At 42.9% G+C, this 15276-nt stretch overlaps 1 protein-coding gene across 1 annotated transcript in view; it reads right to left on the minus strand.

The window, feature by feature from the left end:
• Map4k5 (mitogen-activated protein kinase kinase kinase kinase 5) overlaps positions 1–15008 on the minus strand; it is a 94630-nt gene extending 79622 nt beyond the window's left edge. The window contains exon 1 of the mRNA XM_060387588.1: positions 14636–15008. Coding sequence (XP_060243571.1) covers positions 14636–14743 — 108 coding nt within the window. The 5' untranslated portion in view covers positions 14744–15008. The remainder of the gene's footprint in view (positions 1–14635) is intronic.
• Positions 15009–15276: the final 268 nt, after the last annotated feature.

Below are 15276 nucleotides of genomic sequence, written 5' to 3' on the forward strand. Positions count from 1 at the left end.
TGCTCACAGAGGAGGATCCGGACCCCCTGCAACTGGACTCGCATCTAGCCGTGAGCCGCCTTGTGGTTCTGGAAACCAAATCCAAATCCTCTTGAACACCCAGTGCTTTTAAGTGCTGAGTCATTTCTCCTGCCCGGATCAGACTAATTTTTAAGAGTACACATGCAGAGATGTGGACACTGAAAATGTGTCTGTATGTTAAAAAGCTGAACAATCTTAGATACGATCCAGCAATCTCTGCTTCGAGGAATGGACCCAAATGAACTGAAAATTTACATCTGCATACAAATGTTTATAGCAGTCAATCCATAAATAAAATAAGACAGGTGATATTCATGATGTCACTCAATAGATAAACTAATAACTGTGCTGCATCTATTGGCAATAAAAAGACAGGACCAAAAAGCCATGAGGACAGATAGAGAAGCCGGAAATACAGATTGTAAACTGAAGAAACCAATCTAAAGAAGCTATAAATATAATAAGCTATACATATAATCCCACCTACATGGTATGAAGAGGCAAAGTTTCAGAAATGGAAAAACAACTACAACCTCCATGCCAAAATCAACTAACCAATCAACCAACCACAACAAAGGCAAAAAAAAAAAAAAAAACCCACAAAAAATTATCAGTGGTTACGAAGAGAAATAAATAGATGACATGCAGAGGACTTTTGGGGCAGCCAGTTTTCTATATGCAGGTAAAACATTGTAAGCACATCATTATGTGCCTGTCAAAAAGCATGTACATCACTTGGAGTAAACCTTTATATAAACTAGGGATACATAAACATGGCTATGAAAAGAAATGTACCACACAAATGCAAGATAGTAATAAAAGGTGAAGATATATACAGGTTAGGGATAGATAAATATAATTCTACGTACTGTCTGATTAATTTTGTAAATATAAAAATGCACAGAGTAAATCAACAAATAAAAGACTTTTAAAAATTATTTTCTAAAGAATGTTAAAGTCAGTTTTTAGGACTCCAACTATATAAACTGATGATATGACTGTTCTATGGTCTGAGTAAGGGCAGGTTTTTATTATAGATATGAGAAAGAGAGAACAGCCACAGGCAACTGGAAGAGTCCAGAGCAGAGAGAAAGAAATAAAGACTGAACACGGCCAGAGCTGTCTACAAGTGAGGGGAGAAGAGCAGGGGTAGAGAACAGAGAAAACATGAGAGAAGCAGGAGCTGAGCACGTGAAAACAAACAGAAACAAACCACAGATCAGCAGGGTTGGAGGGGAATGAAGAGCTGTGGGGAGGGAAGCCTGTGAGCTGAAGGGACTTCAGGGGAGACTAGCATAGACTCTGAAATGATACCTGTGGTCCCGAGGGGGCCTGGAGGCCAGCATGCGCTCAGATATGCTGATAGGCTCCATAGGTAGCCAGATGTCTCTTCTGCCAAAAGTGAGGGAGGTGACTCCTGACAGACAGGAACTAGTTTCACAAGTACCTGAGGAATGCTGGCTTTTACCTAACTGCCAGAAATTCTCCTATAGCCCAGGCTCAGCTCATTTCTGGATATTTGGACTGTCTTTTGGCGCTTAGGGAAGTGATGTCTCCTTTGGTCCTGACAGGAACCAGTATAAACATACTGTTTCAACTTAATAGAACTAAAATAAAAAAGCAATGCCCAAGGACTCATGGATTTCTTTTTTTCCAGAGTGTCTCCGAAGGAAACACAGCTCTGGAAAATTTGAAAACTACCATGGAAGCTCAGAAAGCTGGTATCTGAAAATTCAGATGCACTGGGCAGAAGCCTGAATAGATGTAGCTACAGAAGTGAAGAGCCACAAACTACAGCTCCCACGGACGGGAATATTCCAATGTCAGTGTGCACTTGGAAGACATGTCTCCAAAGGAAAGCACTGATGGGCAAATGTTTGTACTCTGTAATTTTCCAGCTGAATTTTTAAAACACAAAGCAGTGCCAGGCTCTTTTATAGCGAGAGGCAAAGAGGCTGGTGGGGGGGGGTGGTGAAGGGGGGAGGCGCACATGCACACACAGAGACTTTTCAGATTCAATTCAAATCAAGTGATCTTCCAGAAATTTAGCTATGGAGTTTCACAATATAATCTAAAGGAGTACTGGATCTCGAAATACTGAATTTTAAAGTCTAACACCTCCTCCCACAAGTTATCCCTTTTAAAACAAACACGTAGAATTTGAAGATTTTGCATTGTTTGCAAAAGGAACTAAATTCCCACACTACCTCTACAAAGAAATTTTTTTTGTTTGTTTGTTTTTGGAGATTTTGTTTCTCTATGCAGCCGTGGCTGTCCTAGACTGGCTTGGTAGACCAGGCTGGCCTTGAACTCAGATACGCCTGCCTCTGCCTCTCTGAGTGGAGGGATTACAGGCGTGCACCACTGTGCCCGACTCAAAGAAATCTTAATATGTTAATTCCTATTTTAGTAGGTTATTTGGCATAATACGCAGACAAGCATGGTAAACACCCAGAAATCCAATACGATGGGATTGCTATAGTTACACGGCTTAGTTAATTCTTACCAGCTGGCTACTGAAATTATTAGATGAAAAAATTTTTCTAATAAATAAGCTTTACTGTTCTTCACATTAGAAATATCACCCTCCCTACTCCAAATTAACTTTCTTTGTGCATATTTTTAGGGTTACAAAACTTCATGCAGCCAGTCAAAGCCCAGCTTTGACTTTACATATGCCCTCTTCTAAATTTTTTTAATAATTGGAAAACAGGTGTCCCAACATTCAGTAAGCCATCTTTATGTCCAGTAAGTGTTCGTTAGGGTCAGGATCACAGAGCTCAGACTTGAGAACTGGAATTATACAAAGACAGCAACATAGAATCCACAAAATTTAAAAACAGAATAGTAGTTGGCTCATATACAGAAGCGAGCAATTGCGCCTCAGGCTTTAAAGATCTATGATCAATTCTTTAATGACATTTTCTAACAAGTCCATTTATACCACAGTACTACAGAGCACTTACTGTGTGTGAGGCCCCCCTACCAGGACTAGTGCTCTACTAACCCTGTGCTGTCTTCAGGGCCTTCTTCCGGGTGGGGAGCTACGGATGCAGATGGCAAATACAACCACACCATGTCAAGTCCTGAACACTGCAACATAGAGGGGTGCTCTCGGCCCAGGAGCAATGGACTAGAAAAACATTTCCAAAAGGGAAATAAATCTAAAAGATTTTCTGGGGGGTGGGGAAAGATACCAATACAGGGTTATGGATGGCAGAGTACCATGTACCACTCAAGGTCTGGAGACAAGATGGACAGTTCCAAGAGGTCAAAGTGTCTGCTGCTGAACATAAGCCTGCAGGAGGAGATGCTGAGAGACAAGGACACTTTGATGCTCAGAGCAGACTGTCCCATTCTCTGTTTTCCCGAAGCCATTACCCATCAACTTTGGGAGACGCATCCTTTTCTCCTACATCTTAGATTTCCTCGCTAGCCCTCTTTTGCCACTGCTCCTGCTGATTTCAACATTTAGCTCCACCCTCTCACCCCTCAGTCACTGGCCTAACAGAATTTCTGATCCTCCCTGCCCTGTTTGAACGCTCACACCCAGTTTGTATGGTGCTGGAGAATGAAGCAGCTTTGTGCGTGCTGGGCTCTATTCCAAGCCAACAACAACAACAACAACAACAACTACAACTTCACTATTTTTTGTTTTATTTATTTATTTTGAGACAAGATCTCACGCGGTAGCTCAAGCAGGCTCAGAGCTCACTGCACAGCCTTAGCTGGCCCTGGACTTGCAGGAATGGCATACCCAGCCCTTCACACATCCTTGCTTCTCTACCTCCTCCAACCCTCCATTCCAGAGGTCCTTTCACTGCACCAACCAAGCTCCTTAGGTTCTGATGTGTGCCTGCTTCCACATAGATGAACAGATCTGGACGGGAAACTCCTCTCCGGGGAGGAGTCTGTACTTGCACACTTCTTCCACCATTAGGCAGACAAATTCAGATTTTTCTAGCCAAATCTGAGCATGTGCTTTTTATTTTCAATTTTATTTTAATTTAAAGTACATTTTTCATACAATATGCTGATTATGACTGCCCCTCCCCAACTCTTCCCAGATTCTCCCCACCTCCCCACTAACCCAAGTCCACATCCTCTCTTGCCTCCTCTCATTAAAAAATAAACAAGCATCCAAAACAATGAAAGAAAAATAGTAAGAGTTTTTAAAAAACTATGAATAGGAAAAAAACAAACAAACAAATGAACAGAAAAACAAAGTGCCAAAGAAAATGCCCAAGAAACACATATTGATGCAAAGTCATACATATTGGCACACACAGAAATCCTTTAAAAATACAAAGTCAGGAACCATAACATAAACAGAAGACCTGTATGGTAAAGGGGGGTGGGGTGGGAGTAGGGAGAAGCCCAGACAAAGCATTATGAGACCAAAAATAAAAAAAATAAAAATAAAAATAAAGGCCTCCCCAAATACCATCGTTTGGTTTTGTGTTAGCCACCGCTGCTGGTGCACACCCAGTGAGGCTGTCAACGGGAGAGAGCTTCCTATGAATGGGAGGGGAGTCTGTGTCCATTCCTCTCAGCGCTGGGACCCCAAATGGCGTCTACCCGGAGGACACGGTTTTTATCTCCAGTCAACTAAAGCCAGTCTGCTAGGATACTAACTTGTCTCTGAAAAGACCTCTCCTAACTCTTTTCTAATACAGACTAATTGTGGTAACAGGCAAGTTGCTTAGGTGGATCAGCTAAGCTGAACTATTACACCAAGGTCATAAAGGCTAAGGAAAGGAAGAAAAAGGCTGCACGTGTGCACAGCGATTGAATTCAGGTAGTCAGGCTGACAGCAAGCACTTTCTACCTGATGAGGATCTTGCTGGCCAAAGGGCTTCAACTTTTAATATAGGAAAGATACAGACTAATAGTCACTGCTGATGAGTTCAATTTTTTTGGAGAATGACTAGCCAAAACTCACTAAAACTTTAAAACAACTTAGAAAATCTGATTCTAAAAAGAATCAGATTTAAGAAATAATTAGGGACCCATAAAAAGGATTCATTCATGGATACTGACTACAGCTTTGTTTCTAACAAGGAACTATACATAATGCATTAAACTACCAGGGAGGCCAGGGAGATGGGTTGGGGTTTAAATGCACTTTCTAATCTAGCAGAGGGCCCAGGTTTGGATCACGGCACCAAATGATAGCTCACATCTGTCTGAAACTCCAGTTGCAGGTGATCTGGCTCCCTCTTCTGGCTTCTTCTGGTGTCAGGCCTGCTGACATACACATAAATTAAAAACACACTGATTTCTAAAGAGGGGGAAAAAAAAACTAGCATGGCATAGTGGTGCTGCCTGTAATCTCAGCACTTGGGAGACTTAGACAGGAGAACTGTGAGTTCTGGACTAACCTAGGCTACCCCAGGATGCTGTTTTACACACACACAATAAGAAAAAAATCCTAACTATATACAGAATACAAGAAAGTAAATACGGATATTTACTGAAACTAAAAATTGGGCATACTATTTAAGAGACATCCCAAATATGTCTATATAACTTGTATTTCAAAGATTATACTGTCTACACTGTCATTTTTGCCTATTGTTATTGTTTGCTTTTTGTGACTGTGATTAAACAATTTGGGGAGAAAAGGAATCATCTGGTTTAAATTCCAGGTCACAAGCCTTCACTGAAAGGTCTAGGCAGGAACTCAAGAAAGAACTCAAAGAAACTCTAAGTGGAAGCAAAGCTTACTGCTTCTTCCCTAGCCTTCTCCACTCGGCTGGATTTCTTCTTCCCAGGATCTGACTAGGGGTGAGACTGCTCACAGTGGGCGGGCCATTCTACCTCAATTAGCAGTTAAAAGATGTCCACCTGCTGATCTGATCTAAGCAGTCTCCCAGTGGAGACTCACTCAGATACTCTGGGCCAGTGGTTCTTAACCTTCTTAATCCTTTAATACAGTTCCTCATATTGTGGTGACCCCTAACCATAAAAATGTTTTGTTGCTACTTCATTACTGTAATTCTGCTGCTGTTATGAACTGCAGTATAAATATCTGATATGAAGGATATCTGATAGGCGACCCTTTTGGTTAAGAGCCATTTCTCTAGGCTTTGGCAAATTAACAAAATGTTTTTAAGTCTACAATGATATGTAACAATGTCTTCCCGGTAAAGAAGACACAAGCACATTTTCATTTCTTCCTGTATCATAGGCTTCTAAAACGAACCTACAGTACTTAGTTTATTTTTAAAAGACAGTGAAGAGAGAGCAGCCTATCCACAGACAATAGGATAGGCAACGTGGATGAACTTGCACTGCTGCAGAAATAATCCAGAGTGGCCCAAACAGCTCTACCACAGCCATACAGAGGTCTTGGTCATTTGTTACAAGTCACTTGTTTTACAATGTATTAACTCGCAAGGAATGGTAACATACAACTGTGATCCTACAACTCACAAAGTGGAGGCAGAGGCAGGAAGACTGAGTTTGAGGCCAATCAAGCTACAGAGTAAGACCTATCTCAAATGTTAAAAATTACCCCCCACCCCCCCTCTCTCACACACACACACACACAACTGGATTGCTTTTAATGACAAGAAGGATTAAAAAGGTGGGGCTGGAGGTTGGAAGGGTGTGAGGAGAAGCTTACACTGGAAGTCTGCTCAGACATCCTATTTTCATTAGAGACAAACAGAATAAGGATTTTCATTTGTCTAAAATGCTTAGTGTTTTGTCTAATTTATAATCCCACTTAGAACCTAGTTTATGGGACCCACTAACTTCAGTAACAGTAACCATAAATCCAAAGTTCCAAAACAATGAGGGCAAAATAAGGCAAGGCAAGGCAGGAAGGGGTCCAACAATTGGGTGGATAGCAGCAGCCTCGCTTATAAAAGAACTGAGCCTGGCTGAGACTGAAAGGCGTGAAGGGGAGAGGTGACCGCAGAGAGACCAGGAGGAAGTGCTTCTACAAACTGGTGCTTTACGTGCACAATCGAACATTAGTCCACAAAACCCTCCAGCCCTCCGCAGGGGAGCAAGCCTGCCACGCCTCACCACAATCTGTACACTGCTTACCAGGCGCCAGGCAGTGCAACAAGGCTGTGGATTTGAATGCTGCCTAATGAATGGGAAAGACATAGCTTCCAGGTGGCCTGGGATAAGGAAAAAGCAGAAACCAGGAGACTAGGGCATCAAGATTCAACTCCTGATAGTGTGCAATCTACCAACAAGGCAAAACCAAGTTTCTCTCTGAGTAAAATAGGGATGAAAAGACATCTGTTCCATCTACTTCACAGGATTATGGCTGGAAACAAATAATGTACTGGAGGGTTATGCAAACATTAGTCACTCTTAGTCATTTTAATCCGATTTTATTTTTATAAAATGTTGGAAGGTGGGGGCTACTATGATTCATGAGCTCAGACCTGTAAGGAGAGCCCTGGCCATCAGACATAGTCTGAAAATCTCCCAGGGAGATAAAGATATTCAAGAGAACTAGAGCTACATTAGACATACATTTCTTGCCTTTTTCAAAGGTCATCCTCTTTTTTCAACTTAAGTAGTACTTTGCAAAATCAGGAAGCAAAAGCCTTCTAAAAGTAGAGTGCACAAATACTGAAAATGCTCCAAAGTGCCAAGAGAGTGCTTGCTCTGGTTTACCTGGTCTTGGGGAAGTTCTCATATTGCTAAGGCAGGCCTGAAAACACAATCATCACTTTTAACCGGTTTCATCTTTCTTTTCCTGTGTTCTTGGTCCAAAACCACAACTTCAAAATTTAGAAGTGAAACTTTCAATTTTTGAAAGCAAAACTGAAAACAAAAAAAAAAAAAATCAATCTGCATTCCATCCTATGTATGTTCATCAGAACAACTGAAAGTGATCAAAGTAAAAAATGCTACACCTGTGCAAGGCTGTGGTGACTTCTAAGCACAGAATCTGTGCCTCAAGATAATGACCATACCATCTTACATCTATCTTCTCTTTGCTGAAATACTTTAAAGATTTCTCTCACAGCTTCCACATTTCTATGCAAGTAGAAAGACATTTTGAAGTAATTTGCTCGCAGCTATGATTCAGGCTTGCACTCATCATCGGAACCATGTTTTCTTTCAGTCTTAAAACATACTTATTTCTGAACTCTAAGAAAAAGAAATACTAAGTAAGATCTTAACCAGATGACTTATAAATAGTAAACAGTTATAACACTTCATCTCAGCAAAACATAATTTATTTTTATAGTAATTTACTATTTAATGTAACCTCTATTTTAAAAGTTTTCAGTAAGGTATCACTGCTTAACAAAATGTAATTTAAGATGAGATTTTTGAAGCACATGCCTTCAGCTCTGTTAACTTTACTTTCAAGTTATTTACTCTCAAACCCCAATGTGAAAACCAAGTCTCTCTAAAGTCAGACTCCCAGGACACTAGGAGAACACTTTAATCACGTCCCTATCAAAACCGTTCTCTCTTAACTTCGTATCTGAGGCCATTACATATCTTGACAGACTTTATTAGGATTTAATGACTAGAGAATACTCATAGAGCAAGACAAAGAAAACAGTGACACATCCTTGCCTACAAAATCAAGCCTTAAAGAGTACCACAAGATTTAGTCATACAACTGGTGAACTTTATTTAATTAATTATTTATTTATTATTTATATTAATTATAATAACATGTAGTTCTCTTCCCCCAATTTTGTCTTGGTTTCAGTGCTTGCACCTGAGCTCACCATTTAGCTTCAAAACCAGAGTCTTGCAAATCAACAAAACAGAGAGGCAGCGCTCACACCTCTGCTCAGGCTTGGCTCAACTCTAACCTTCTCAATGAAGCTTATCCCAACAATCCCCGTGAATTCCTCAGGCTAGAATCCCACCCAGCCATTCTCAATTCCCTTAACCTGTTCACCTTCTCTTCATCTTTAATCTCCCCAACATAACACACATTTATGGTCTCCTTGGCAGAGAATATCATATTCCATGAAGGTGGCAATCTTCATTTACTTTGTTCACTTGATGTGCCCAGGGGCAGTGTCTGTACTATGAGAGGTCCTACACAAACACTCCCTTCCCCCTTCTACCCCAGTTCTCCATCACTATTCCTCATCAATCATCGCACCTCACTCTTATCATCCTCACCAGGAAAATGGGCTGGCACTCACTGGAGGAGTTGGTTCTAGCCTTCCACCTGGTGGGTCCTGGGGATCAAACTCGGGTTGTCAGGCTTGGCAGCAAGAGCCTTTACTTGCTGGGCCACCTTAACTGCCCCACGCCTCCATTCCTAATAGAACTGTGACTTTCCATGATGACCTCACTGCTCTCTTCCTCAAGCTCTAATTACTGAGCTGTGGCCCCATGTTAGACTAGCTGAGACAATGTGCGATGGAACCACACTAGACTAGCCAATACAATGGTATACCTAAGGTCACTGTGTTCATGTAGTTTTAATAATAATCATTTAGTAAAATTAATAATTTTAATAAATATTATTATTAATGAAAGACCATTCATGGTTCCTCATTGCAGTCAGAGCAGGTGAAATAAGACCACAGAGAGCAGGCTGACTCCTATGGACTGAAGCTCCTCGGGCCCTTGCTTCCTCTGACATCATCAGTGTTCTGTTTTTTTTCTGACCTCTCTCTAAGACTATAGTCCCCTCTGCTGTCCTAAAAACTTTCTGGGTGACCTCACCACATGTCACACGTACTATCCCATGCACCGATGATGACTCCTAAACCTGCAGCCCCAGTTCCGAGCTAAGGCTCGAACTGCACTTCCTCTTACCTAAGAGACACACTCACTTACACAATATCTGACGGTCAAACAAACCCAAATGCAAAACTCAGATCCCACTAGAGCTGTTTTTTTCTGTTAACAGTACACACACACACAAAATGTCACCCAAGACAAACAAAATAAATGCACCCAAGTGCCATCAATTACCATCTTGCTCTCTTACAGATCATGAGCATTTGAAAACAAACAAACAAACAAATCTTATAAATCTGAACTCAAATCTCTCTCTCTTTGGTTTCCTACACCAGTCTGCAAACTTATGTAGACTCTCATCCAGATTATTCAGGAATGGTTTCTACATTCCAACTACTCTGTATTATACCACAGAAAAGTTCCTCCCACAATACTTCTTCAGATTACAGAACAAAATCCACCTTTCTCATGCCCAATACAAGATCTGCCATCTTGGTTTTTGCTGCCCTCCACTACCAGTTCTTTCAGGGCTGTGGCAAGGGACCTGGAAGAAAGATGTACACCCTTCAAGCTCATCAAGGCCAGTGCAGTGCCAGTCCTTAGAAGATCCCCAGATGCTTGCCTATACTAGTCCCACAGTCTGAAATAGTTCCCTATTTTGTCAGTCTGGAAACTAATCTCCACAAAAAACAAACACCCTGTAGTTACTGCCTCTTCTTTTGTTAATCTTTCTCAGTTGACCCCCACACCCCCACAACCCTGATAAAGGCAGAGTTGAGTATTTCTTCCATATCTATTATGACACGTACTGAATTGCAGTGGTTGCATGTTTGTTTTCCTGACTAAATTACACACTCCTTTTTGATAGTGCACTTTCTTTCTCAGGCCTGCATCTCCAGACCCCAGCACAAAGTCAGCACTCACTATCACTATGGACTAAGCTGTTTCTTTGCAATGGGATCCTGGCAAATGTTTCAAAGTGCCTAAAGCCATTCCAGAATTCTGACTATTGGCTTGGGGGAGAGAAAGAAAGGCCTTGAATAAAAGTGGGATTCAATTACAGCAGAGGTAACTCATCAAACTTGCAGAAGAACCTACAGAAATGGTAGGACTATATAACAGAGATTTGTACACAAATTATGTCATTTATAATGGCAAAACAATCTCAGAAATTGAAAATAACTGATGTGAAACTTAGAGATTCATTCAATGGATCCTTTTAAAAGACAGTAATTTAAAGAAAACTGTTGGTGATTATGATGCAACATGACTGGCATCATAAAAAAATGTAAATCATTTCAGAGACATCTAAAAACATTTAGATGTCTTTAGAAAAGATATTAGAAAAGGCTTGAGAAAACTACATTACAGCAGTATTTATTATATCTGAGCAATTTACTACTGCTAATATCATTAAACAAATTATTTCCTAAGCATTGGTCTTGTTTGCTATAATACAGCTGTAAGGCTGGTGGCCTGGAACTAAACATGTCACACTTGGATAAGCAATCAAAGAGTTAGTAAGAGTTTAAAAGAAGTACATGGGTCCCCTACTCTAAATTTACATCCTATAAAAGGTGAGAAGATCTTGGAATTCTTCTGGAAACTGGACTGGAAACAATTTTGGTACAAAACGGCAGAACAGCTCGTGCTGCTGGCTGCTGGTTGTGAGCCATGTGACACACCAACTGCTCTGTGGGCAGAAGGTGGGGGACACTTTATTTATTTAGATTTCCCCTTCCTGTTAGCAAGTGTTAAACCTCACAAACAGGATCTGCCTAGCTGGAGCGGTCCTTCATCCATCATGCACCACACTCCTCTTTTGTGTCTCTCTCCCTCCACCATTTCCTGCTCTGCCCTCAAGGATTTCCTCCATTTATCTGAATCTTTACATTCCTCTCTCTCAAGCAGAGAACAGCCTTTTCAGACGGAGTTTGAGCCTCTTGGGAAGTCCTAGGAAAGGAGGTTCCAAGGGAACCTGTGTGTTTGCAGAGTGTAAAACTTCACACTCTCAAGGCTGGAGTCTTCTTAAAGTTACTACTTTATGATATAGCTCAGACATTAAAAAAAAAAAAAAGAGGCTGGGATGAGTAAGCATTGAAGAGTCCACATTATTTCTCACTAGTTCTTTTACTACTTTGTGTTATGGATGGAGAATGCTTTTAAAGCTCCCTAGGATTTTCAGTTTCTTAAAAATACACAATCACAATACACTCTCTCTGCCTTAAAAAAATCCCTAAGTCTCGTGTTCTAGGCATATTAAGGAGTAAGTATAAACTCACAAAATTCCACAAGACTTAGATCACTGATAATAAATATGCTATGAAACAGCTTTTCAGAAATGTTTTCCCAGAGAACTCAAGTTATTGAAATTTGTAATAAAAACAGACATGTGGCTATCATAAAAAGCAGTCCAGGAATACACAGAGAACCATATACACACACTGGCGTAATGTCAAAATTAAGTGCTCAGACAACTGGGTGGCAGAATCACAGTCATTCATTCTTTTGACAACCTCTTAGGAATCACTTACTGTGCGCTCCCTAATTCTAGGTGTTAAGATACAACAAAACGGTGTGCGGGGGAGGGGGAATCCCTGTCTGTGTAGTATTTATATTATTGGATCAAAACAGACATGTAAAAAACATAAGTAAAACACTGTGCTAGACAGCTCTAAGTACAACCATGGTCAGGTATGTCTAAAAGGAAGGAAGCGAGACATGGACTGCCTGGGAAAAGACACTGAACAGAGGAAGTAGCAAGAACAAAGACTCCGAAGTGGGAAGATGCAGGCCAGTGTGGTTAGAGCAGAATGGGAGAGGGAGAGTGGTGAGTGAGGTTAGAAGTCAGGGTGAGGGGCTGGGGCTTATAGAACTGAGTAATGTTTTCCTAGACAGCAAAGTGGCAACAGGTGGAGGAGGGGGGAGGGAGGTGGTCCCAGGTAATTAGAACAAAACCAAACAGAAGACATTCCAAGTCTACAGGCTGTGTGGGACTCAGAGGCTGGCTTGGCATGCAAGGAGTGCACATATAATGTGAGCACGATGGTGAAAGGTGGGAGGCCGAGGTGGGGGTGGGAAGTATTTAGCCTCAGACTTGTCTGTTGTGTAGCAGACAAGAACAGCAAGGGCCAGGAAGCAGCTGGGTAAGAATCAGGCTGCCAGCTGTCCTTTAACATAGCGTGCTTTCCCCAGTCAGAGGGCTACTCTGGTTGTTACTCTGTAAAGAAAAACATGATCTTGGCGAGATCCTTGTAGGTAAATAGACCCTTAAATGTTCTGTAGTAGGGAAAAGGGGGGAAGGGGAGTTGAGGGAGGAGCAAGAGCTAGAAATTTAGAGTATAGTATAATTACCATGACCTGGTCTAACTTACAGGGAATCTAAGACAAAGATGATTGAAAATGTGACTGAGAAAGCAAACAGGAGTTTGTTTCTTAAAGAGCAAGCATTTCCTAAATACAGCGAAGGCACAGATAAACAAGTATGTGCTAACTACCCCTAATTTTTTACATAAGGAAGGAATTCCATTATAATTGTGCACTTTGCATCAAAGGTATTCAAGCCAGAGGCAGGACCTTGCTCCCAGCTGCACGGCCCTATATCTAGAACAGTCTGGAGTTAGACTCAAAGGCCTTTTTTTTTTTAGGGAGTAAAAAGCTATCCAGAGCCCTCACCCCAGAATCAAACAGTGCTAGCGGTATCCTGATACCACCCTAAGGTGCTAGAAAATTATTGAAAAGCAAGTAGAGAAAAGAGGTGCTTTCCTTGCATAGTACCTCCTGTGTAAATCAACATACCTCAGTGGAGTCAAGATATTACTCATGAAACAAGGCCATTAGGGCTATATGCAAATTGCTATATGGAATATATAGGTCAAAACATCAAGTTGTTGCGAAAAGAAAAGAAACTTGTTCTTGATACCTATAGAGAACTGCATTAATTCTGCCCTTCTGGAACAAAGAACAAAAGCCATAAGGGAATCTCTGACAGTCTCGTGCTTCTGAGCCCGTCAAAAACTTAGCCGACTTAAGAAACTGGTTTGCTTTGTTATGGCATGCTTTGTTTCTTTGTTTTTGTAATGTCAAATTACAAATTTATTGTTATTTATCTTAATATAAGAGACCAGTAAAATGACAACAGCAATTATCCACTCCTAATTATGGAATGCTATAAATCCCAAAGAGAGGAATTATTGGAGTAGGAAAAGATTATTGGAGTAAGTTATATTCCTTATTATCAACCAGGTACAAACGCTTAAGCTTCTGCCAGGTGAAAATCAACTCTCTCTAAATTTTTTTACATTTAATTACATTTTACTTATTTACTGGGTTGTGTGCGAGTGTATGGGTGTGGGCATGCGTGTAGAGGTCAGAGGACAACGTGTTGCCACAGGGAGAATCCGGGGGATTCTTTGGACCTGGGGTCCAAAGGCTTAGCAGCAAGCGCCTTTACCTCCTGAGCCATGTCACCGGTCCCCTAAAAACATCTTTCTACAGGCCGTCGTGTTTATTCTTTTACTCCAGAACCAGACTGCTTACAGTTCACAATTTAGAGCCCGGTCCCATAGAGTTTTTTAAAGCCAAGTTCATCCATAACAATAATTTAGAATGCAAATGTCTGGATTTGCAGTATTCTTTCCCGTCTACCGCCTTCCCCTGGAACTTTTTTTTTTCCACGCTAACACCAGAACATCCTTCAGAGAAACTTCAATGCCATAAATACGCCTTAAAAAACCACAAAAAAAGCTCAGCCGTGGTTAGGAAGGTGCGGTTAGCTCTGTTGGTCCGCAGCCTTGGAACCGGTGGGGAACCCCGGGTGCTCGGAACGGTGCCGCGGGGTCCCGGCGGCTTCCTGGCCGGACGCTGTGGTCCGGCGCATCCCGGGGGCGCCCCACGCTCGCAGGCCGGGCCCGGGCCTCACCTTGTACACGTCCCCGTAGGTGCCGCTGCCGACCCTCTGCACCAGCTCATAGTCGTGCTGCGGGTTCCGCCTCAGGATGTCGGCGGCAGGCCTCAGCGGGGCCTCCATCTTCGCTGCACCCAGCCCGGGGCTTCGCCCGCGGCGCCCGGATCCCGCTAACGAGGGCGCGCGACGGCGCTTCCCAACATGGAGCCTCGCTCTGCCCGCAGCTGCGCCTGCACCGGCGTGAGCGAGCGCGGGGGCGTCACGGGCCGCGGCCCCGGCAGCCTCCTGGCCTCCTCGGCCCCTCCAGGCCCCGCGCCGCTCGCACCCGAGGGGCCGCCCGTTCCCGGCCGAGCGCCGCGTCGGAGACCCGCGCCCTCTCGGAGACGGCCGTGCGCACAGTCGCCGCACCACGTTCCCCCACCCGTGGCTGCGTCACCGGGAGACACGTTCGCGGCCGGCGTGGATCGAGCCCGGCCCGCCCGAGAGCGCAGGCCCAGAGTGCCGCCCTGAGGCCCGCCGGGCGAACGACACCCTCGCCGCCGCCGCCGCCCCGCCTCCCAGATCCTTGCGGGGCGCCCGGGGCGTTCGTGCGGCGTCGGACCCGCCCAGGCCCGACCGGGATTCGTCCGGTCGCCAGAGGGACGAGAGGAGGAGGA

This window comes from Meriones unguiculatus, chromosome 7, assembly GCF_030254825.1.
Source record: "Meriones unguiculatus strain TT.TT164.6M chromosome 7, Bangor_MerUng_6.1, whole genome shotgun sequence".
Lineage (NCBI taxonomy): Eukaryota > Metazoa > Chordata > Mammalia > Rodentia > Muridae > Meriones > Meriones unguiculatus.